We start from the raw sequence: 24,084 nt of genomic DNA, 5'->3' as shown, positions 1-24,084 counted from the left end.
TGCATTGCCCCAACAACGCCACTGGAGGGCACTCTTTAAGTCAGCGGCCATTCATTTCGAACGGCTGGATGTATTTCCAATGGTAGCTGCATTGCCGCAAAAACGCCACCGGAGGGCATTCGTTAAATCGGCAGCCGTTCATTTCGAACGGCTGGATGTATTACCAATGCTAGCTTCATTGCCGCTGTAGGAGAAAATGTAGGTTCGATAATCTTTTAAGTCTTCTTTCGTGATTGAATTAAGTACATCGGAAACCAGCCATGAGGGGGAGCCTTTTATTTCGTCATCCCAAAAGAACTCAGAGAACTCCAGACATAACAATGCTTTTATAGCTTCAGTTTGAGTACAACCCATAAGCGGCCCTAGTCCTCAGTAATCAACAAGGAAGATGCTGTCGTACCCTTATTAGGACATGTTGTTCGCCTCAGTTTGCTCAGAGAGTCCTTGAAGAAGGGCCTTGCAGGTCTCATGCCCTTTTAGGGAAACTCAACTGTCTTGCCAAGGATCTTCTCGAATGATGTCAACATTCCCTCACTACTGTAAGCAATGTAAGCAAGTCTTTCTACATTTCTAAATGTATGCAACTCTATTCTACAAATGCAAGTCTATTTTCCACAACACCGCAAAAATGCCACCGGAGGGCACTCATTAAATCGGCGGCTGTTCATTTCCAACGGCTGGATGTATTTCCAATGGTAGCTGCATTGCCGCAAAAATGCCACCGGAGGGCACTCATTAAATCGGTGGCCGTTAATTTCCAACGGCTCAATGTCTTTCCAATGGTAGATGCATTGCCACAAAAACGCCAACTGAGGGGACACATTAAATCGGTTGCCGTTCATTTCCAACGGCTGGATGTATTTCCAATGGTAGTTGCATTGCCGCAAAAACGCCACCTGGGCGCTGTTCATTTCGAACGGCTTGATGTACTTCCAATGGTAGCTGCATTGCTGCAAAAACGCCACCGGAGGGTACTCATTAAATCGGCGGCTGTTCATTTCCAATGGGCGGATGTATTTCCAATGGTAGCTGCCTTGCTGCAAAAACGCCATCGAGGGCATTCATTAAATAGGCGGCCGTTCATTTCCAACTTCTCATTGTATTTCCAATGGTAGCTGCATTGCTGCAAACACGCAACCGGAGACACTCATTAAATCGGCTGCCGTTCATTTCCAACGGCTCGATGTAGTTCCAATGGGTGCTGCATTGCCCCAAAAACGCCACTGGAGGGAACTCGTTAAATTGGCGACCGTTCATTTCCAATGACTCATTGTATTTCCAATGGTAGCTGCATTGCTGCAAAAACGCAACCGGAGACACTCATTAAATCGGCTGCTGTTCATTTCCAACAGCTTGATGTATTTGTTAGCCCATTTGTAGCAATGACAATAAAGGTATGTTCTATTCTATTCTATTCTATTTCCAATGGTAGTTGCATTGCCGCAAAAAGCGACCGGAGGGATCTCATTAAATCGGCGGCCGTTCATTTCCAACGGCTCGATGTATTTCCAATGCTAAGTGCATTGCTGCAAGAATGCCACCGGAGGGCACTCATTAAATCGGCGGCTGTTCATTTCGAACAGCTGGATGTATTTTAGCTGCATTGCCGCAAAAACGCCACCGGAGGGCACTCATTAAATCAGCGGCCGTTCATTTCGAATGGCTGGATGTATTTCCAACGGTAGCTGCATTGCCGCAAAAATGCCACTGGAGGGCACACCTTTTAATCGGCGGCCGTTCATTTCCAACGGCTGGATGTAGTTCCAATGGTAGTTGCATTGCCGCAAATACGCCACCTGGGCGCTCATTAAATCTGCGGCTGTTCATTTCGAACGGCTTGATGTATTTCCAATGGTAGCTGCATTGCTGCAAAAACGCCACCGGAGGGTACTCATTAAATCGGCGGCTGTTCATTTCCAATGGGCGGATGTATTTCCAATGGTAGCTGCCTTGCTGCAAAAACGCCATCGAGGGCATTCATTAAATAGGCGGCCGTTCATTTCCAACTGCTCATTGTATTTCCAATGGTAGCTGCATTGCTGCAAAAACGCAACCGGAGACACTCATTAAATCGGCTGCCGTTCATTTCCAACGGCTCGATGTAGTTCCAATGGGTGCTGCATTGCCCCAAAAACGCTACTGGAGGGAACTCATTAAATTGGTGACCGTTCATTTCCAATGATTCATTGTATTTCCAATGGTAGCTGCATTGCTGCAAAAACGCAAGCGGAGACAACAACAGTGCTCAAGCACTCGTTAATGGGTAACATTTTAAAAAAAACATCAGTATAAGCAATCTTGTTAGCAAGTGTTCAATAGCTTATAATTCTACCGAAGTGGAGCTCCTGTGAAAATGTACGCGACGTGTAGGAACAGGTCTACAAATGTGAACTTTTATTACTCATGGTATATGGATGGCATCATGAAAAAAAAGCATGTCAGTACACAGCAGGAGCATAATGTCACTTCCAGAGTCTTACCTTTCAAAAGAGACCAAAATCTTCAATTTTCTCCTACCATTTAAGAATAGCACATCTTGGATTTGGATTTTAGGCGAATTTTACAAGAACGTTTGAAAAAGTGCTTGAATTCGTCCATTTAGCTCCTCAGTGGCTTTGCTTTGCCATTGCATTTTTGCTTGCATTAGTTTGGTCTAGATCAGGGGATGGTGTCATAAGAGACGGCTCAGCTAAAAAGTCTCTGTAGTGCGAAGTGGAAGGAGAAGAGGACGACGAGGTGAGCGGAGAAGATGAGGTAAAATTTTGGACTATTTGATAAAGTTTCAGGAGCGAGCAGAGAGAGTGGGAAAGGTGAGATGGCACAACATTCATTTGGACAGGTAACTTAAAATTAGTTTTACCTGGTTATATCAGTATCAGAAATTATTTTCCCCCCATTTTATTAACACTCCACTTATTGAAACATAAATATTTTGTTTGTTTGTTGTACATGATTCAATTGTTTGTTTGTTTGTACATGATTCAGATTGAATCGTTTCTTGTACATGATTCAATTGTTTGTTTGTTTGTACATGATTCAAATTGAATCGTTTCTCCGGCGCCGTCACGAATGGCAGCCACTCCAGCAGCTCCCGTGTTATTTTCGATTGTTCTCAGTTATTTTCGATTGTTCTCAGCTTAGGGATGCTGCTGGAAAAGTGAAAAGTGAATTTCCCTTCGGGGATGAATAAAGTATCTATCTATCTATCTATCTATCTATCTATCTATCTATCTATCTATTCATTAAATCGGCTGCCGTTCATTTCCAACAGCTTGATGTATTTCCAATGGTTGTTGCATTGCCGCAAAAAGCGACCGGAGGGATCTCATTAAATCGGCGGCTATTCATTTCCAACGGCTCGATGTATTTCCAATGCTAAGTGCATTGCTGCAAGAATGCCACCGGAGGGCACTCATTAAATCGGCGGCTGTTCATTTCGAACAGCTTGACGTATTTCCAATGGTGGCTTCATTGCCCCAAAAACGCCACCGGAGGGATTTCATTAAATCGGCGGACGTTCATTTCCAACAGCTCATTGTATTTCCATTGGTAGCTGCATTTCCTCAAAAACGCCACCGAGGGCACACATTTATTCGGCGGCCGTTCATTTCCAACGGCACGAAGTATTTCCAATGGTAGTTGCATTGCCCCAAAGACGCCACCGGAGGGCATTCATTAAATCGGTGGCTGTTCATATCAGACGGCTCATTGTATTTCCAATGGTAGCTGCATTGCCGCAAAAACGCCACCGGAGACAGTCATTAAATCGGCTTCCGTTCATTTTCAACGGCTGGATGTATTTCCAATGGTAGCTGCATTGCCGCAAAAACGCCACCGGAGGGAACTCATTAAATCGGCAGCTGTTCATTTCGAACAGCTTGACGTATTTCCAATGGTGACTTAATTGCCGCAAAAACGCCACCGGTGGGCACTCATTAAATCGGCGGCCGTTCATTTCCAACGGCTCGATGTATTTCCAATGGTAAGTGCATTGCCGCATGAACGCCACCGGAGGGCACTCATTAAATCGGGGGCTGTTCATTTCGAACAGCTCGATGTATTTCCAATGGTAGCTAAATTGCCGCAAGAACGCCACCGGAGGGCACTCATTAAATCGGCGGCTGTTCATTTCGAACAGCTTGACATATTTCCAATGGTGGCTTCATTGCCCCCAAAACGCCACCGGAGAGCACTCATTAAATCGGCGGCGGTTCATTTCCAACGGCAGGAAGTATTTCCAATGGTAGTTGCATTCTCCCAAAAACGCCACCGGAGGGCACTCATTAAATCGGTGGCTGTTCATATCCAACGGCTCATTGTATTTCCAATGGTAGCTGCATTGCCGCAAAAACGCCACTGGAGACAGTCATTAAATCGGCTTCCGTTCATTTTCAACGGCTGGATGTATTTCCAATGGTAGCTGCATTGCCGAAAAAACGCCACCGGAGGGCACTCATTAAGTAGGCGGCAGTTGTTGTGCCCAAATCCGACTCCTGTGCAAATTCCTCCCCCCCTTCGCGTGAACGCGCATTCTGCTGCGCTTCCAACAAAAGCGATCGTATTCTATATAAAACGCTTATTAAAACAATAAAGCGAGCTAATTATAACAATTGGGAGATCCTTGTCAATATAACGCGTTTATTTAAACAATAAAGCGCTATTGTATTCTACAAATTGCGTCCGTCAACGCGGATGCAAAAGTTACAATTGTAAATGTACACTTCCGACAAAAGCGATCGTATTCTATATAATACGCTATTTTAAAAAATAAAGTGAGCTAATCATAACAATTGGGAGATCCTAGTCTATATAACGTGTTTATTCAAACAATAAAGTGCGATCGTATTCTACAAAATGCGTTTGTTAACGCAGATGAAAAATTCACCAACGTCAATGTACGCCAGACCTGGGCACTCCGGTCCTGGAGGGCCATATGTTCTGCATGATTTTTGAGGTTTCTCTGATCCAATACAGGGGATTCCAATCACCAGTATCGTTAACGAGCACTTGCTAGCTTGCTAACGAGGTTATAATTTGTATCACCTGAGTTAAAGAAGAGCAAACTTCAAAATCTGGCAGGACGTATGCCCCTCCAGGACCGGAGACCCAGGTCTGATATACGCTCACATTTAGGCCAATCCCCTAAAATAGTTTAAAAAAACTGTAGGAGCTAAGAATCACACTATCACAGCAAAGACACTCCGCAATCATTTTGTCTCGGGCTTAAAATGACACAAAGATTTCCCTTTCCATTTCTGAGTTCCGTCCAAAATGTTCCCTTTTTTTTTTGTCCAAGCAATTTGTACTGAAAAAATATTTGACCAAAAAGACCAACATTTAGCACTTTTGAGGTAAAATATTTTATTTAAGTTTATAAGTGCTCCATATGTGTATGTAGATAGATGGATAGACTGGCTGGCTGGCTGGCTGGCTGGCTGGCTGCTAGACAGACAGATAGAAAGACAGACAGATAGAAAGACAGATGGACAGACGGACAGACGGACGGACGGATGGACAGGCACATAGATTGACAGACATATACAAAGATTGACGGACAGACAGACACAAAATAGCCCTTCTAGAGGGACGTGTCCCTGAGCTAGAGCAGTTTAAAAGGAAAATGTTAGGTGCCGCGGACACCACTGCTAGCGTGGGTTGTAGCGAACCTGCTAGTCCGGTTAGCATTAGCCCTAAACGGCATGCTAATCGAGGTTAGCCAATCCAGTCACATAATAAGTTCAGCCCCCTAGCTAGTCCCACTCCACCCCGGTCTACTGGAGCCCGCACCCTAGTTATAGGTGACTCCATCACCCGTAACATAAAGATTAGCACCCCAGCCACAATTATGTGTATATCTGGGGCCAGAGCACCCGACATTGAGGCTAATTTGAGGGAGCTGACATGCAAATCTAGACACCAGGACAGGGCTAGCTACACCGATATAGTCATTCACGTCGGCTCTAATGATACTAAAATGAGGCAATCTGAGATTACAAAGGAAAATATTGCTAGGACCTGTAATCTCGCCAGAAAGATGACTCTGCATCTGTAATTGTCTCTGGCCCCTTGCCTGCGAGAGGCAATGATGAGAGGTTTAGCAGACTAGTCTCACTAAACCGGTGGCTGGCAAGTTTCTGTAGTCAGCAGGGATTTAGGTATGTGGATAACTGGCCTGCTTTCTGGGGCCGACCTGACCTGCTTAGGAGAAACGGCCTTCACCCTAACTGGGAAGGTGCTCTCACTCTTTCTAAAAATATATTACTGTTTAAGCCTTCCATGACAGGGTACACTAGTGCAGGCCAGGTCACAGGTGATGAACCTGAGTGAACCTGTGATCACGGGTGTGGAGTCTGTATTGCTAGGGCTAACTAGCGCTATGCTAGATTCACATAGTTTTTGTAGTTTAGAGCGTTCCATTGCCTGCACCACACACCCTGAACTGTACTGTGTTCAATAGCATCTTCTTCTGTGCTTCTTACCTCTGATTTTCCCTTGTTAGGTGAGGAGGGAGAAGAAATAACATTATTTTCTACCACTAGTCATCCTGCTACTCCACCTGTCAACAATATTCCTGTGGTATGGAATTCGGGCCGCATCTGCCGCCATGCAAAGCACAAGACGCAGGACTGGCAGTATAATCCTGTGGAGGTTACCACCAAGGTAACCATAAGGTTCAAAACTCGGGAAAGTGCTCAGCTCAGTCCACAGTGCTGAAGCTTGGCCTTCTGAATATTAGATCACTAGCCTCCAAAGCTTTACTTGTCAACGACCTTATTAATGAAAACAATCATAAACTTGTTGGCCCTTGTGAGATCTGGTTAAAACCAAATGAGTTTGTAGTGTTAAATGAGGCTTCTCCCTCTAACTTTGTCGGAAAGTAAGTTGAAATTTACTCCTGGTACCCCTACTGTTATTAAAACGTTTTAAGCACTTGTTATGAGGTCTTTTATGTCAACACCAATTTATGTAGTTGTTGTGTATCGCCCACCCTGACCATACTTAAATTTTTTGGATGAATTTTCGGAACTGTTAGTAACTTATGCGGACAATGTTGTAATTATTGGTGATTTTAATGTTCACATAAAATCAAATTCACTTGCAAATTCTTTTAAGTCACTGATTGATACATTTGGTTTCAATCAAATAGTTGATGTGCCCACTCATAAAGATGGGAACACTCTAGATCTTGTTCTGACCCGGGGCGTAGTAGCCTCAAATGTTACAGTGTTACCTTATCCTAATGCCATCTCTGATCACGATCTTGTTAAGTGAGAGGTGCTGTTCAATGTTTACAGTAATAAGGAAAATTTAGGTTTTAGCAGTCGCAATATCCGCCCTGCAATGGGATTAACTTTAAAAGAACTATTACCTACGGTAACTGCAGCCTTCCCTTCGTACACTGGGTCTGTTGACTCACTCACAAACAACTTTAATACTGCTTTGGTTAATGTTCTTGTTTCTGTGGCGCCCCTAAGGCATACATTTCGACCTAAGAAGCATACACCTTGGTTTACTGAAGAAACCAGGTCACTCAAACAAGGTTGCAGGAAACTTAAACGAAATTGACGCACTACAAAGCTGGAGGTCTTCCGACTGGCCTGGTGTGACAGCTTGCTGAAATATAAAGTAGCTCTTGCCTCAGCTAAAGCATCGTTTTTCTCTAAGATTATCGTTATACATAAGAGTAATCTGAAATTTTTGTTTGTCACAATTGCGAAACCTTCCAGACAACAACTTAACCCAAATAGCTCTACTTATTCTGCTGATGACTTTATGGAATGTTTTAATAGAAATATTCAACTCATTAGGAATGAAATTTTAAATGTACGCTCTACAACCTCATCCTACCTCAAAAATGTGGAGGTGTTAAGAAAGGAATGTGTCGGCGGTTGTTTAGAAACATTCTCCAGTTTCAATGATTTGTCCTTTGATAGTCTAACACAGATGGTTAGTAGGGCCAAACAAACTACTTGCCTGCTTGATCCGTTTCCAGTTTCATTGGTGAAGGATCTGTTTGGGATCTTAGGACCATCAGTTTAAAATATTATTAATATATCGCTATCCTTGGGTATTATTCCTTTAGCTTTCAAGTCTGCCGTCATTAAACCCTTGCTTAAGCAACCTAACCTTGATCCAGAAAGCCTAGGTAATTATAGGCCAGTGTCAAATCTGCCATTTTTACTTGAAAAGGTCGTTGCACAGCAGCTAAATGACTTTGTGTCAGAAAATACCCTCTTTTGAACTGGCCAGTCAGCATTTAGGGCAAATCACTCTTCTGAGACAGCCCTGGCTAAAGTAACCAATGATCTCCTTTTAGCAATATATTCCGGTGCCTCATCAATGTTACTGCTACTGGATCTCAGTGCTGCTTTTGATACTGTCGACCACAACATATTGCTTGTTCGTCTGGAATGCATTGGTATCTCAGGAACTGTACTCTGGTGTTTTAGGTCCGACCTGTCAGACAGGATGCAACGTGTTAACTAAGGCAATCTGACCTCTAAACACTCTGATGTCCCCTGTGGAACACCACTTGGTGACATTATCTGCAAGTATAATCTTAGTTTCCATTTCTATGCAGATGGCACTCAACTGTATGTGCCACTGGAGACAACTGGACAGTTAAATTTTCAAAATCTGGAGGCTTGCCTTACTGAGATTCAAAGATGGATGTCACTTATTTTTTTGCGCCTTAACCGAGAAAAAAACTGAAATGTCGATTATTGGTCCAGCTCACTGTTGTGAGTTTTTTTTTCAAACACTGCCCTGAACCTAGACAAATGTAATATCACCCATAGTGACTCGGGTCAAAAATCTAGGTGTTATATTTGATCCTAATCCGTCGTTTCAGTCACACGTGAAAAATATTACTAGAATAGTTTTCTACCACCTCCGTAATATTGCGAAGATTCGTTTGATGCTGTCCAAATCAGATGCAGAGGTTTTAATTCATGCGTTTATTACTTCTCGGCTTGATGACTGTAATGCAGGGGTCGGGAACCTTTTTGACTCAAAGAGCCATAAAAGCAAAAAATATTAATTTTATTTTGGGAAAGAGCCACGCCATATATTATGAGACAAATGTACTAAATTGCTAAACCCGCACCCCAGACAAAAGCTTAGTCTTCAGCACATTTATTTTTGATGATTTGATAAAAATTATGAAAAGAGAATAATGCCAGAGCCCCTGTCCCAAAATCAACAAACATACCACTTGTCTCTTTCTTGCAATTACTCAAGATCGGTTAAACTCCTTTTGACCCTTTTTTTCATATATATTGGTTTCAAAACCAGATGCAAGCAGTTATTGTGTAAAAACGTCACAACATTCTGCAAATAGGGAGCCTGATGAGCTCACTTTTGGCGCAGACAGCGTAGGGCGAGAGATGGGAGGGAGTGCTTGCACTTTTTGCATAGCTCCACCCATCCCTCCCACTCACCCAATCAAATGACTAAGTTCTCTTCCGGTGTTTTAGCGTATTTACAGTTCTGTGGATTCATCATAAGGTATCTGAACACTGAACACAGATTATATAGTGAACTTTTATATAAAGGATTCTTTAGCGTTGTAAAACCAAAACGAGTTTTTTTTCCCCCTTTTTTTGTGTGTTACTTGACTGTAAATTGTAGTGAAAAATGTGCCCTATATATACTGCAAAGTAATATCCTGTTATTTAGCTTTGGTTTGGCTTTGCGTGTATCAGAATAGGATAGACAACTCAAGTTTTAAGCAAGATGGAGAAATTTTGCATGCAATCAAATTTTTCTCTGAGCCACAGATACTCATAGAAAGAGCCATATATGGCTCGTGAGCCATAGGTTCCCGACCCCTGCTGTAATGTATTGCTTTCTGGTCTCCCCATGTCTAGGTTCAGAATGCGGCAGCTAGACTTTTGACTAAGACGAAAAAGTTTGAGCATATTACTCCTGTATTGGCCAACTTACACTGGCTCCCAGTCCACTTAAGATGTGACTTTAAGGTTCTCTTATTAACATACAAATGTTTGCATGGACTTGCACCCTCTTATCTGATTTGATTTCCCCCTATGTTCCTGCACGGAGTCTCCTCTCGGAAAATGCCGGTTTACTTGTGACTCCGAGAGCCAAGAAGTCTGCAGGCTTGAGAGCGTTCTCCATCCGGGCCTCGGTGCTATTGAATGCCCTGCCTCCGGAGATAAGATCTGCAACCTCAATGGAAGTTTTTAAATCAAGGCTTAAGACACACTTCTTTTCCAAAGCTTATGATTGATGCCCACCTCATATTCTGTACTGTCCTGTCTTTTTCCGACTGCCTGGCTGGTGGTGATACGAAGGAGAAGGACGATTTGAGATGAGTCAGTGGACCAGCGTTTGACCTGAAGCATGTCAACGCCTGCATTGACCAGCTGGCAGAGATGGGAAGCTGCGTCGTGGCCGTCATAGACTTTCTGGACTAATTTACAGGCTGGGGGCGTCGTTGCTGTCATGCACTTTCCGGACAAATTTTCAACATGTTACCTAGTGTTTACTATGTTTGTGTACTGTAATGCTAAATCTAATTCACCCTGGTCATCCTGAAAGGGGGATTACCACTTGTGAGGTCCCATCTCAAGGTTTCTCTTTTTCCTCACGCTGAGGTTTTGAGTTGTTCCTTGCCCGCATGTTGGTTTAAGATCAGGTAATTAGTTTTGATTGCTTCAGCAAGGCACGATTACATTGCCAAGTGCTGTAAGCACAGGGCAATGTAGTTGTGCTTGCAACTATTATAATCCTCCGAGATATTATTATTATATCTATCTTCTTCCGCCGACTTTTAACGGGGAACTCCTCCCAGAGCTTTTAGAATACCCCATCGATTCATATATCAAAAATTTCGGCCCGACCGGGACTCTTGTTGTGTGTCTATTCACAGCGATAGGAGTCCCCATCCGGAATAATGGGTTTTGAAATTCTCCCATCCGTAATACATGGGCCCATTCATTTCTATGGGTAGTCATGGAAACGAGGGCTTTTCCAGACGGTAGTCATAGTAAGCAGGGACTGTCCAGGGTGGCCCGACCCAAATTTCCTTTAACCATGGGTAAATGGTGAATTCCAAAGAGTGGATGCTAGCGAGAGGATGCTAACTATGTGCGCCGCTAGCAAAGTGTTGGGCTGGCATAGCCAGCCACAACATTAGCGCAAGCTAGCTGTAAACACTGTTGGTGATCAGTTGCCAGCCCAAGTATTAGCGATGAGAGGTTGATGCTATGCTTACTAATGCTAGCAGTAAAAACTGTTGGTGACAAGTTGGGCTGGCTAAGCCAGCCCAAGTATTCGCTCAAGCTAGCTGTAAACACTGCCAGCAATGGGTTAGGCTGGCACAGCCAGCCCAAGTATTAGCGCAAGCTAGCTGTAAACACTGTCGGCAATGCTAACTTCTTCATAGTAAAATTTTTTGGTAATTTTGGCTACATTTTAACGACTTCATATTTACAACTTATGCTAATGGACTCATGTTAATGAGTTATGCTAACAGGTACATTTTAAAAAGTGATGCTAACGGCTAAATGCTAACTCTTTCATGCTAAAATTTTTTGGTAAAGGCAATATTTTAATAACTTCATATTTACAAATTATGCCAATGGTCTCATGTTCACTGCAAAAATTGAAAGTATGGACTAGTGTAATTTACTTGAATTCAGTGTATTTATCTGATCACAATTTTTTGGGACTTATTTACTTATTCAGGCTGAAGATAGTTAAGATACTATCACTTGTTTCAAGAAAATTAATATTGTGCCAACTAACTTATATTATTCAAGTAATTGTAAGCAAATGTATCTTAAATTGTCGAAGAGATAGCCTAGAGGCATATTAACAACTCAGCTTAAGGATATTTTTTACTTGTTTCAAGACTCACATCAACTTGTTTTAAGAATGGAACCCAACTCATTGAGATAATGTAAGAATTGATTTTATGAATCATCATATGTATTCATTTACTCAGGTACAATTCAGTGTCGCAGTGTGAATGGTTGTTTGTCTGTTTGTGTTAGCCATGTGATGAGGTGGCGACTCAACCAGGGTGTACCCTGCCTTACGCCCGAGGTAAATGGGATAGGCTCCAGCCCTCCCACCCGTGACCCCGAAAGGGACAAAGCGGTAGAAGATGGGTGGATGGATGGACAATTTAGTGTTCAATATTAAACCTTTTACTCTTGGTACGATGTTTTAAGAATAGACATTAGCCAGTTAAGGTAGCAGGTGTAGCCTTAACTATAAAGCAATGTGGGAAACAATGTCTAGTCTGTAAATGTCACTAAACTTAAACATGATTTTATCAATTTAGTCGACCATTAACAATAACAAAGCATGAACTTTTCTCAAAACACTGTGGGGAATACCTCAACTACTTTAAGTTATAGCTATGGTTACATGTTTGGTAGACGCCTTCATCCAACATGACATACCCATCAAAACACCAATATAATGTTAAAAAAAAAATAATCAGGAGATTTGTGTAAGAGGTCCTTAAGTTTGATTGGCTTGTAGGCACAACAGCACTCATGCAGTTTTCATCTTAATCCCCAGCTCTGCATTTCACCACATGGTTTTTTCACATATTTACATTGTATCCGCTTGGCAGGGGCTAAACACACACAAATATCTTGCCAATCACATGCACAAAGTGGCAACATAGAACGAACATGTTAAAATTGCATAGAATCACATTTAATTCTGCGTCCAAAGTCCGGAGCCAGCTAGGCCTTGCTCATACAGATAGCCCCCACAAACCTCAGTCCAAATATCAAATATATTTAGTGTTTGTCAAAATGTAAACTCATGCATAAATGAGCACAATTTCTGCCGTTCATAATGTGTCATTTTAAACACTCGAATTCAAGAGCACACCAGTTAAGTCATATTTTCTAAAAACGTATATCTTTTCATTAAATGGTGCAAAGTGGTATGCAGTGTAATCAGCTAATTACTCCAAATCTATGAACTCTGTTGCCAGGGCAGCATTTGGTACAGCGATTTCATAAGACAATAAATCTCGAATGAAATCCAATGTATCATATATTTGATATTCGCAACAAAATAAAGATGAATCTACAACAAAAATATTATTTATCAAACCTAAAAGTAAGAAGCGTGTCTTTTGAATCCGTGATGATGAAAGTATTATTATTTAGTTATTGCGGTTAATGGGGACCAAAACCACCCCCAAAAATTGAAAATCCGCGAAGTAGCGACGCCCCTTCCAAAATGCTTGAAAAAATAAAAATAAAATAATATATATATTTTTTTATTATTTTATTTTATTATTATTTTTTAGACCTGCAAAGCTCTGAACCTGCGAACGTGGAACCACGAAGTAGCGACGCCCCTTCAAAAATGCTTTAAAAAAAAAAAATATATATATATATACATATATATATATATATATATATATATAGATATATAGATATATAGATATATATATATAGATATACACGGGGGGACAGACATCTCACTCGCTCATTCACACCTAGGGACAATTTGGACTGGCCAATTCACCTGAAATGCATGTTTTTGGAATGTGGGAGGAAACCGGAGTGCCCGGAGGAAACCCACGCAAGCAGTGGGAGAATATACAAACTCCGCACAGGAAGTCTGGAGCTGGATTTGAACCCACGCAGGAGGTTCCCATGACTTGCCGCGCATATATATATATATATATATATATATATATATATATATGTATACCGTATTTTCCGCACTATAAGGCACGATGTGTTAAGAATAGACATTTAAGCCTTTATTTTTTTTTAAAGCTGACCATGCGCCTTATAATACAGTGCGCCTTATTTATTGATCAATATTAGTTCGCAAAGTCTTGCAACTAACTTGCAGCCGCCAACTAGTTTTCCCCCGAACATCAAGTAGTCCGCGATGTATGCTGAGATTTATTTACCGGCGTTTCATTGGCTAACCAATGTGTCAATCGTCATTTGAATCGATCACTATTGGCCAAAGTTATTCGGAGGTCAAGGGGCGGATCCTTTTTATCATTTACAGGCTAGCATTGGCTTAAACGGCAAAACAAAGCCTGCAATTGGCCAAAAAAGATGCGTCAATCATCAGTTGAATCAATCACTATTGGCTAAAGTTATTCGGAGGTCAAGAGGCGGATCCTTTTTATCATTTACAGGCTGGCATTGGCTTTCACGGCTGAACAAAGCCTGCATTTGGCCGAAAAAGATGAATTTGTATAGCACGTGGCTGACGGCATACAGAAAGCATTTTTTACTATACTGTATTTGTAAATATTTTATTCTGGATTTACTACATTCACGGATATAAGAGGACCACGGCTGCACATTATCATGAACACAACGACTTCGGTGAGCTACTCCGGCTATATATCTTGTTTCAGACTGAACTAGATTTTTCTGTGATAAGCGGTGCAGATAATGGATGGAATAGAGTGTCTATTTTTAAATTAAACTCAATTCCAAGTGTTTATTGTCATATGCACAGTAAAGTTGCGAGTGAAAAAGAAAATATAAACTAGGGAATGGTTGGCATTTCTTGAATCCCAAGACTTTAACCTTCTGAATGATGGAACGATGCATTTGAGTGACATCGTACGGACACAGCATCCGCACGTGTTCTCGACACGTATTTGCGTCTTTGCAAGCTTGGGAATATTAAGGGGGTAATAAGTTGGACTGAACTATCTGACTGTTTTGTCCACGTTCCCATTGTAGCGCCTTATAATCGGGTGCGTCTTATGTATCTCAAAAATAGGACCAAAAACTATTTTTTCGGGGTGCACCCTATAACCCGGTGCGCCTTATAGTGCGGAAAATACGGTATATATAAATACAGTGCATCCGGAAAGTATGCACAACGCTTCACTTTTTCCACATTTTGTTATGTTACAGCCTCATTCCAAATTGTATTAATTTAATCTCTTATCTAAAAATTCTACACAAAACTTTTTTTTAAAACTTTTTTTGAATTTTTTAAAAATAGAAATCTCAGAAATCACATTTACATAAGTATTCACAGCCTTTGCCATGAAGCTCAAAATTGAGCTCAGGTGCATCTTTTTTCGACTGATCATCCTTGAGATCTTTCTACAGCTTAATTGGAGTCCACCTGCAGTAAATTCAGTTGATTGGACATGATTTGGAAAGGCACACACCTGTCTATATAAGGTCCCACAGTTGAGTGTGCATGTCAGAGCACAAACACCAAGCATGAAGTCAAAAGAACTGTCTGTAGACCTGCGAGACAGGATTGTCCTGAGGCACAAATCTGGGGAGGGATACAAAAAAAATTCTGATGCTTTGAAGGTCCCAATGAGCACAGTGGCCTCCATTTTTTGTAAATGAAAGACATTTGGAACCACCAGGACTCTTCCTAGAGCTGGCCGGCCTTTCTAAACTGAGCGATCGGGGAAGAAGGGCCTTAGTCAGGGAGGTGACCAAGAACCCGATGGTCACTCTGTCAGAGCTCCAGCGTTCCTCTGTGGAGAGAGGAGAGCCTTCCAGATGGACAACCATCTCTGCAGCAATCCACCAATCAGGCCTGTATGGTAGAGTTGCCAGACGAAAGCCACTCTTTAGTAAAAGAAACATGGAAGCCCGTCTGGAATTTGCCAAAAAGCACCTGAATGACTCTCGGACCATGGGAAACAAAATTGTCTGGTCTGATGAGACAAAGATTGAACTCTTTGGTGTGAATGCCAGGCGCCATGTTTGGAGGAAACCAGGCACCGCTCATCACCAGGCCAATACCATCCCTACAGTGAAGCATGGTGGTGGCAGCATCATGCTGTGGGGATGTTTTTCAGCAGCAGGAACTGGCAGACTAGTCAGGGTAGAAGGAAAAATGAATGCATATAGAGATATTCTGGATGAAAACCTGCTCCAGAGCGCTCTTGACCTCAGGCTGGGGCGAAGGTTCATTTTTCAGCAGGACAACGACCCAAAGCACACAGCCAAGATCTCAAAAGATTGGCTTCAGAACCACTCCGTGAATGTCCTGGAGTGGCCCAGCCAGAGTCCAGACTTGAATCCGATCGAACATCTCTGGAGAGATCTGATAATGGCTGTGCACAAACGTCTCCCATCCAACCTGACTGAGCTTGAGACTGTATTTGCTGCCAAAGGTGGATCAACAAAGTATTAAGCAAAGGCTGTGAATACTTATGTAAATATGATTTCTTAGTTTTTCTATTTTTAATAAATTCAAAAAAAAACTTTTTCACATTGTCATAATGGAGTATTTTGTGTAGAATTTTGAGATAAGAGATTAAATTAATACAATTTGGAATGAGGCTGTAACATAACAAAATGTGGAAAAAGTGAAGCACTGTGAATACTTTCCGGATGCACTGTACATATATGCTTTATATATATAAAGCACGGTGGGGCAGTGGTTAGCGCATGTGCGGCACAGTTCAAGTCATGGGAACCTCCTGCGTGGGTTCAAATCCAGCTCCAGACTTCCTGTGCGGAGTTTGTATGTTCTCCCCCTGCTTGCGTGGGTTTCCTCTGGGGACTCCGTTTTCCTCCCACATTCCAAAAACATGCATTTCATGTGAATTGGTCCAAATTGTCCCTAGGTGTGAAAAGAGCGAGTGAGATGTCTGTCCCCGTGTGCCCTGCGATTGGCTGGCAACCAGTTCAGGGTGACCCCTGCCCACTGCCCGGAGATGGCTGGGATGGGCTCCAGCCCCCCCGCGACCCTAATGAGGATAAGCGGTACGGCTAATGAGATGAGATGAGATATATATATATATATATATATATATATATATATATATATATATATATATATATATATATATACAAATATAATTTGTATTATTTTTTTAGACCCGCGAAGCTCTGAATCCGCGAACGTCAAACCGCGAGTAGTAGTAAGTAAGTAGCGAGGTCCCACTGTACTCTAATCAAATCGAGTTTGGTTGTGTTGATGGTGTCGTCGTCGTTAAGTCACTCAAGGCGCATAAGGTAATCCATAGTAGCGCCAGACTCGCTCGTGGGAGGCTCCGTAGTTCTCCGAAGGAGAGGGGGCTGCAACTGTCCTGTGCCGCCAGGCCTGACGGGGTGCGACCCAAGCAAACCAAGCAGACGAAGCCTCTAAAGTCCTTAGTACGTTCGGACAGGGCGGTGCATGATTTATGGAAGCCCCTTGGGCAGATAGCACAGGTGATTGGGGTGTGGTCGGAGTGAATGGTTCGAAAGCACCACTGGCATTTGGACTGGAGGCCAGGATTGCTCTCGAAGTCGCCCGCCCTAAGAAGAACAGAGAGAGGAGAGTAGAAGAGAGAGAAAGAGAGGGACAGATAGAAAGAGAGAAAGACAGACAGAGTAAAACGCAAAAAGGGGGAAAAGAGAGTGAGAGAGGTGGGGAGAGAGTAGGAAAGAGAGGGATAGAGAAAATGAGAGACAAGAGTGTAAAGGGGGAAGAGAGAAAAGGAGAGACAAAGAAGGAGAGAGGACCAAGAAAGAAAGAAAGAGCGAGTCTGAGTGGACTGAGTTGGATTCGTAAGGCTCCCCCTGGAGAGAGCCCTTCGCAGGACACCACGGGAAGGTTCCTAGTCTTTGTCCTCTGTTGATGGTGTTGCACACGTTAGGTGCTAGTTTCCGCCTTTTTCGCGCTGGAGAATTTTATATCAAAACAATAGGGATGCCATTTTCAATGCAAGTGACTGACCCGTACAGTGTTCTAACTAAAACTGGATAGTCTTTACTTCGAAACACAAATGTAATATTTATAAATGAGAACACTATATTTTTCCCCTGAGATAGTTCATAGATTTTGTTTAATAATTGTATATTGCGTTCCTTTATATGGTTCCGCCCATTTATTCAGACCTACTTGGACTCGCTTATACAACCCCAACGTTCGACGAACTCCATTCGGTATTTTGACTTCGAGAGAAGTGAAAACACTTACAATTAAAAGGTTTGTATTGTCTTAACATTTAACAAGAAACAATGTGATTAAAAATAAAATATTATACTTAACGGTATTTATGCAAAGTTAACGGTTTAAATCAATGATCGTTTTGTAAGGGGTTAGCTCGAGTTTTAAGCTAACCCCTTAAAAAACGGTCGTTGATTTAAACCGTTAACTATGGAATTGAGCTAACCCCTTACAAAATGGTCGTTGATTTAAACTGTTAACTATAATATATAACGTTAAAACTAGTCCACATTACGACAAGAGCCTGTACTAATCTAAGCGACCAGGATTACATGTTACACAGTTTCTCTCTTTGTTCAGCATGAATATAAATTCATATACAGTATCCAGACATGCATATTCTGATTTTGCAAAACATCAGGACTCCATGCAAAACGCAGGGGGCTACACCAGCAAGGGGAAAAAAAGAGACGCCTTGAGTTTGGCATCACAGAGAAAGAAGATGAGGGGGATTTTGACTCCAGCACTTTCACTGTCATTGTCTCCCCAATCTGAAGTAGCACCATCAGCAGCCCAGAAAGTGAAGGGGACCCCCAAGTCATAACCAGCACTCCAGCAAAACAAGCTGATGCTTAGTTTCCGCCTTTTTCGCGCTGGATAATTCCATATCAAAAAAATAGGGATGCCATTTACAATGCAAGTGGCTGACCCGTACAGTGTCCTAACTAAAACTGGATAGTCTTTACTTCGAAACACAAATTTAATATTTATAAATGAGAACACTATATTTTTTCCCTGAGATAGTTCATAGATTTTGTTTAATAATTGTATATTGCGTTCCTTTATATGGTTCCGCCCATTTATTCGGAAATACTTGGACTCGCTCACACTACCTCAACGTTCGACGAACTCCATTCGGTATTTTGACTTGGAGAGAAGTGAAAATACTTTTACAATTAAAAGGTTTGTATTGTCTTAACATTTAACAAGAAACAATGTGATTAAAAGTAAAATATGATTCTTAACGGTATTTATGCGTAGTTAACGGTTTAAATCAATGACCATTTTGTAAGGGGTGAGCTCAAGTTTTAAGCTAACCCCTTAATAAACGGTCGTTGATTTAAACCGTTAACTATGGAATTGAGCTAACCCCTTACAAAATGGTCGTTGATTTAAACTGTTAACTATAATATATAACGTTAAAACTAGTCAACATTACGACAAGAGCCCTGTACTAATCTAAGCGACCAGGATTACATGTTACACAGTTTCTCTTTGTTCAGCATGAACATAAATTCATATACAGTATCCACACATGCATATCCTGCTTTTGCAAAACATCAGGACTCCACGCAAAACGCAGGGGGCTACACCGGCAAGGGGAAAAAAAGAGACGCCTTGAGTTTGGCGCCACAGAGAAAAGATGAGGGGGATTTTGACTCCAGCATTTTCACTTTCATTGTCTCCCCAAGCTGCAGTAGCACCATCAGCAGCCCAGAAAGTGAAGGGGACCCCCAAGTCATAACCAGCACTCCAGCAAAACAAGCTGATGCTCTCTGTAATTTTATTAAACAAAATGTAGCATTCACAATGGAGTAGACCCATTCATTGAAATTACACAAAATACAAGATAAATCAGCACTGCACATAGTTCTACTTCTTTTAGGAGGGCACAGACAACATCTCCAGCTTTTATTGAAATTTTCAACTGGTGGGCTGAACAGAAACAAGAAAAAGCAGAAAAGGACAAGGCCAGGCACCACAAAACTCTCATAAATACTATTGTTTTACAGGGGGGTGAAAATGTTGACCTTGTAATGTTTGCCTTTTCCTGTTTCTAATCAAGTAATATTAATGAATGTCTTCATTAGCTGTAGTGGACATTTTGTCTTTGTTCCAGTAGAAACAATAGCATGAATAACATTAGCAAGAAGCAAATAATTTTGACCTCAACTGTGTTGTGATATTTTCTTTTACCTTTTTAGAATGTAGGCAGGACAGCCGCATGGCCATATCGCAATACCAAACAGAACAGAGCTGATGTGGCACAACTTCTTGACCTTGAGTTTGAGGGGAAGAGGGCCTTCATTGATTCGGACACAATAAGGGAACAAGACAGACCGGCAAAAATATTGAAGGCATATCCATGCTTTCGAGATATTGATCATGTAAGTATGATCACAATTCACACTTTGATTCAGTTGAACAGTGAAATTGTTCTTTTGAACATTGGGTGCATACTGCTTTGATACATTAAATAGCTGTTTCAGACCCCATTTCCATGCAGGAAAACCTTTCATGTATTTTCTCTGAAAAATGAAAATGAGCAATCTGGTTTTATTTCTGCATGTAGACAGGGAAAACAGCATTTATGCATTGTGGTGTGATTTTTCCTTCTTTAGAATATCTGATAGTCCATCTGTTTCGCATGTTATTTGCAACACACCTGTCTATTAGCGTTTTATCATCAGTGTAAATAGAATTATTTTCACAAATGGAGGAGGGGAAGGGGAACATAGTTTTTCAGAATACCTCTCTACATATAATTGTTGTTTTCAAGTGATGCTTTAACTACTATGTGTTGGATATTTCCATACAACACTTCTTTGTGTCTTCCCCACCAAAGGTTCTTGATGAACTAAGACGAATAATAGACAACAACAACTCCAACTACGTGCAAGAGCTGAGGGAGCGGTGGCTCGAATTCAAATCTAGATTATGCCTCTATGGGGTTTACAAGAGGGCAATGAAACCTCCAATGTCACTTTCAGCTGGTAAGAACAGCCAACATAATACCAATAGAATCTGTATCCTTGTTTGTTTCTGTATACTGAGAGACAAATATTTGATTTGATTTTTTTTTTTTTTAGAAGAGCAAGCAATAAACCTCTTGACCATGCTGCTCATTCATGTTCTTCTGGTAAGTCACAAACTTTTACATAAGTGCATACTAAACTTTCTCAAATATGGCTGCTCCTTTTGTTGGTCCTCTATTCTGTTCATACTAAATTGTCATGTTTAGTCGGGGAATGGAGGGATGTGATTGCTGTCCTACTGATGTTGTGTTTTTCTGTTAAGCCCACAGAGGACCCCGAGACGTTCCTGAACAGAAGGCCACTCACCACACCACTCCTTTTGGTGGATGAAAATCTCGACTCCTTTCTCTGCCTTGGAACCGAAGCAATCCCATCACCCAAAAGGTACCTAGGGGATGCAGTATTCTACATAATTGCATACTATTATGTATTAAATATGACCTACCCTAAATGTGTGGCCTCTGTTCTTTCCCTTCTACAAACTGAGGTCCTGGGGGACTCAATCCATGACAAAGATGCCACACCAGCTTTCAAACGAGCAAGAAGTGATTGGATGGCCTTTTTTGCATAACTTTGTATAATGCTGCCTCCCCTCGGGAACACACCCACACACCCATCCATGGACGTACTTTGAGAACTTTTTCTGTTATAAACATTTGTGACCCCTTACGCTTTGGCCTCTCAGTCTCCCTGTAAGTGTGTGTTTTAATTGCCTTGTTTTGAGTTTAAGCATTGATTTAAAAAAAACAACCCAACTGATGTTCTTAAAATTAGACAAAAAAGAATGTTTGCAGTTCTCTTTTAGAAATTGGTAACTTGCACTCTATATTCTGTAGGCAAAAAAATGTGTTGTCTGTTTGACAGTTCACTGATACATGTGTAAGTGATAACTTTGATTTAGATTCAGATTCAGATCTACTTTATTGTCATTCTAGTACACGTGTATACAGAACGAAATGTCGATGCATCTGACCCCCACAGATTTACAGTTCGCCAACAAACGTTTCAAGATCTTGTCAAGAAAATGAGTATTTTTGTTACTGGTATGTCAATTGTGTTTTGTGATAATGACAAAGGTTTGTGGTTTGCCAATAAAATGGTAATTTTCACATTAAAACTATTTTTGCATTTGTATAGTATATCGAAACGTAGAGAATTTCTTGAAACAAGACTTCCTCGCCTAAGATTTTTATTACTTATTACAAGCAAATGTATCTTGTTTTTGACCCATTTTCTAATTTATTTTCAACTTAATACAAGAATATTGATCTTGTTGTAACCTTCATGCTAACTACTTTTGAGCAATCCTGGCTTAAACCCAGTTTGTTTCTAAACAATAATTCTCCAAAACAAGCACAAATATCTTAAAATGAGACAAAAAAAAACTTGACAAGTACACTTAATAGTATTACTGCATATAATAACATTTTTAGGTATCTTATTTTCTTTTTTTTTTTTTCTTGTTTCAAGAAAACTTTATGAGTCGGATTTTCTTGCTGCACTGGCAGATAATTTTGCTTGAAACAAGTAAATTTCCTGCAATAGTGGCTAGATTTTCTTGTTTTTTTAGAGGCAGTTTTTGCAGTGTTGACGAGTTATGTTAATGGGTAACTGCTAAAGAGTGATTCTAACGGCTAAATGCTAACTTCATGCAAAAAGATTTTGGTAATGGCAATATTGTAACGAATTAATATTTAAAAATTATGCTAATGGCCTCATTTGATGAGTTATGTTAACGGATACATGCTAAAAAGTGATGCTAAAGGCTAAATGCTAACTTCTTCATGCTGCAAAATTATTCTAATGCTAACATGCTAACGACTCAGCAAATTGAATGGGCTCAATGCATTCCGGATGGGCCAATTAAAATCGAACGGCCCATTCTATTTGAACATGTATATTTCAAAAGTTTTTAAAGTGTAATAACAGTGTTATTACTATGGTTTTTACCATGAATGTGTTTTTTAGACCTCCACAAGGCATATCCTTGTTGCTAACGGTTGTGGGCCCATCTCAAATGAACTTGCCAGTACCGGTGTGGGGGGGCAGAGTCCCCCCACATAACCAAGTAAAAAATAACAGAAACATCTCTCTGAGCTAAAAACTTTATGCTAACTCATAATGCTAACAACCGGGGTTATATATACATACCGGGATCATCTTCCAGATCAATCACAACTCTTACAATTGCCGCGGGAATTGTCTAGTTGTGTAATTGTAATCCTGTGCAGTCCTTGTCATGATTGCCGAAGTGAAGACACCTGTGGCAATCGTTTGGCACGCCGGAGCGCGCTCTCTAATTTGCCGACGTTCACTTCTTAACCAGTCAGCGTCCAGACAAGGACGTCCGATTGTACTCCTGTGTTCCTGTGTGTTTCGCCAGATTAGCAAGTACCAAAGACTACTCTCCTGTTTTGATTCCTGCCTTCGGTTCCGACCTGTTTCTGCCCCATGTTTACGAGCTACTCTCCTGCCCTGGCCATCGACCTCCCCGCTAAGACGTATTGATTCTGCCTACCTGTCACGGGACTGCCGTCCGTCCAATCGCTGCGAGCCTTCAGCTCCCGCTAAGAGAAGTGCGACTTCCGCATCACGAAGCGACCTGCTCCCCACAATCAACGATCACTGGATCGTGGGTGCCAGCTTACATCTCTTTTCAAATAAAACTTAGAAACTAACGCAATTGGGTTCCCGTCTCCGTTCCTGGTTCCTGACAGTCCTTTGAGACATTTTTGTGATTAAGGGCTTTATAAATGAATCTGACTTGACTCGACAAGGCTTAAAACACACTTATATTATAAATTATAAGAATGACCTATATACCATTTTGACAGTATCTGTGTACTGTTTGTTAATGCTACATCCATTGCAACCCGGTCAACCTTTTTATTTTAAATTTTTATTCTTCATTATATATTGTACTTTTCTTTTTTTAAATAAAAAAAAATTAACGTGACAATTTGTTAATGCAACATCCATTACAGCCTCGTCATTCTGGAAGGGGGATTACCTCATTTGCGGTACCTTCTCAAGGTTTCTTCATTTTCCTCATGCTGAGATATTTGAGTTTTTCCTTGCCCTAATGGATGTTTAAATCAGATGGTGCAATGATAGTCTGTATTTTGCAATAGTCTGATCTCTGCAGCCCTTTGAGACTACTTATGATTAAGGGATATACAAAAAACATTACTTGGCCAGCCATCTCCGGGCAGTGGGCAGGAGACACCCTGAACTGGTTGCCAGCCAATCACAGGGCACACAGGGACAGACAACTCATTCGCTCATTCACACCTAGGGACAATTTGGACCGGCCAATTCACCTGAAATGCATGTTTGGGTGTAAATTACTGTTCGATTACATTCCCAACAAATACAAAGA

At 41.3% G+C, this 24,084-nt stretch overlaps 1 protein-coding gene and 1 pseudogene across 3 annotated transcripts in view; both read left to right on the top strand.

Moving 5' to 3' along the window:
• Window positions 1-23,388, top strand: part of LOC148345671 (uncharacterized) — a 54,341-nt gene extending 30,953 nt beyond the window's left edge. The window contains exons 2-7 of one of the 3 annotated variants that reach the window (XM_088325861.1): window positions 6,500-6,660; window positions 19,875-20,057; window positions 20,516-20,663; window positions 20,763-20,809; window positions 20,968-21,089; window positions 23,089-23,388. In XM_088325861.1, the coding sequence (XP_088181987.1) occupies window positions 6,500-6,660; window positions 19,875-20,057; window positions 20,516-20,663; window positions 20,763-20,809; window positions 20,968-21,089; window positions 23,089-23,203 (776 nt within the window). In that variant the 3' untranslated portion in view covers window positions 23,204-23,388. Of the gene's footprint in view, window positions 1-6,499; window positions 6,661-19,874; window positions 20,058-20,515; window positions 20,664-20,759; window positions 20,810-20,967; window positions 21,090-21,192; window positions 21,823-23,088 lie in introns of those variants that run through there. The other 2 variants (XM_088325860.1, XM_088325862.1) reach the window with 2 other exon arrangements.
• LOC148345672 (uncharacterized) lies at window positions 6,676-9,612 on the top strand (annotated as a pseudogene).
• Window positions 23,389-24,084: the final 696 nt, after the last annotated feature.

Source organism: Urocampus carinirostris, unplaced genomic scaffold (assembly GCF_059441175.1).
Source record: "Urocampus carinirostris isolate Australia breed hairy pipefish unplaced genomic scaffold, RoL_Ucar_1.0 HiC_scaffold_35, whole genome shotgun sequence".
NCBI classification, from domain to species: Eukaryota; Metazoa; Chordata; class Actinopteri; order Syngnathiformes; family Syngnathidae; genus Urocampus; species Urocampus carinirostris.
The sequence above is the reverse complement of the archived record's forward strand: the minus strand, read 5'-3'. Positions and strand labels throughout refer to the sequence as shown.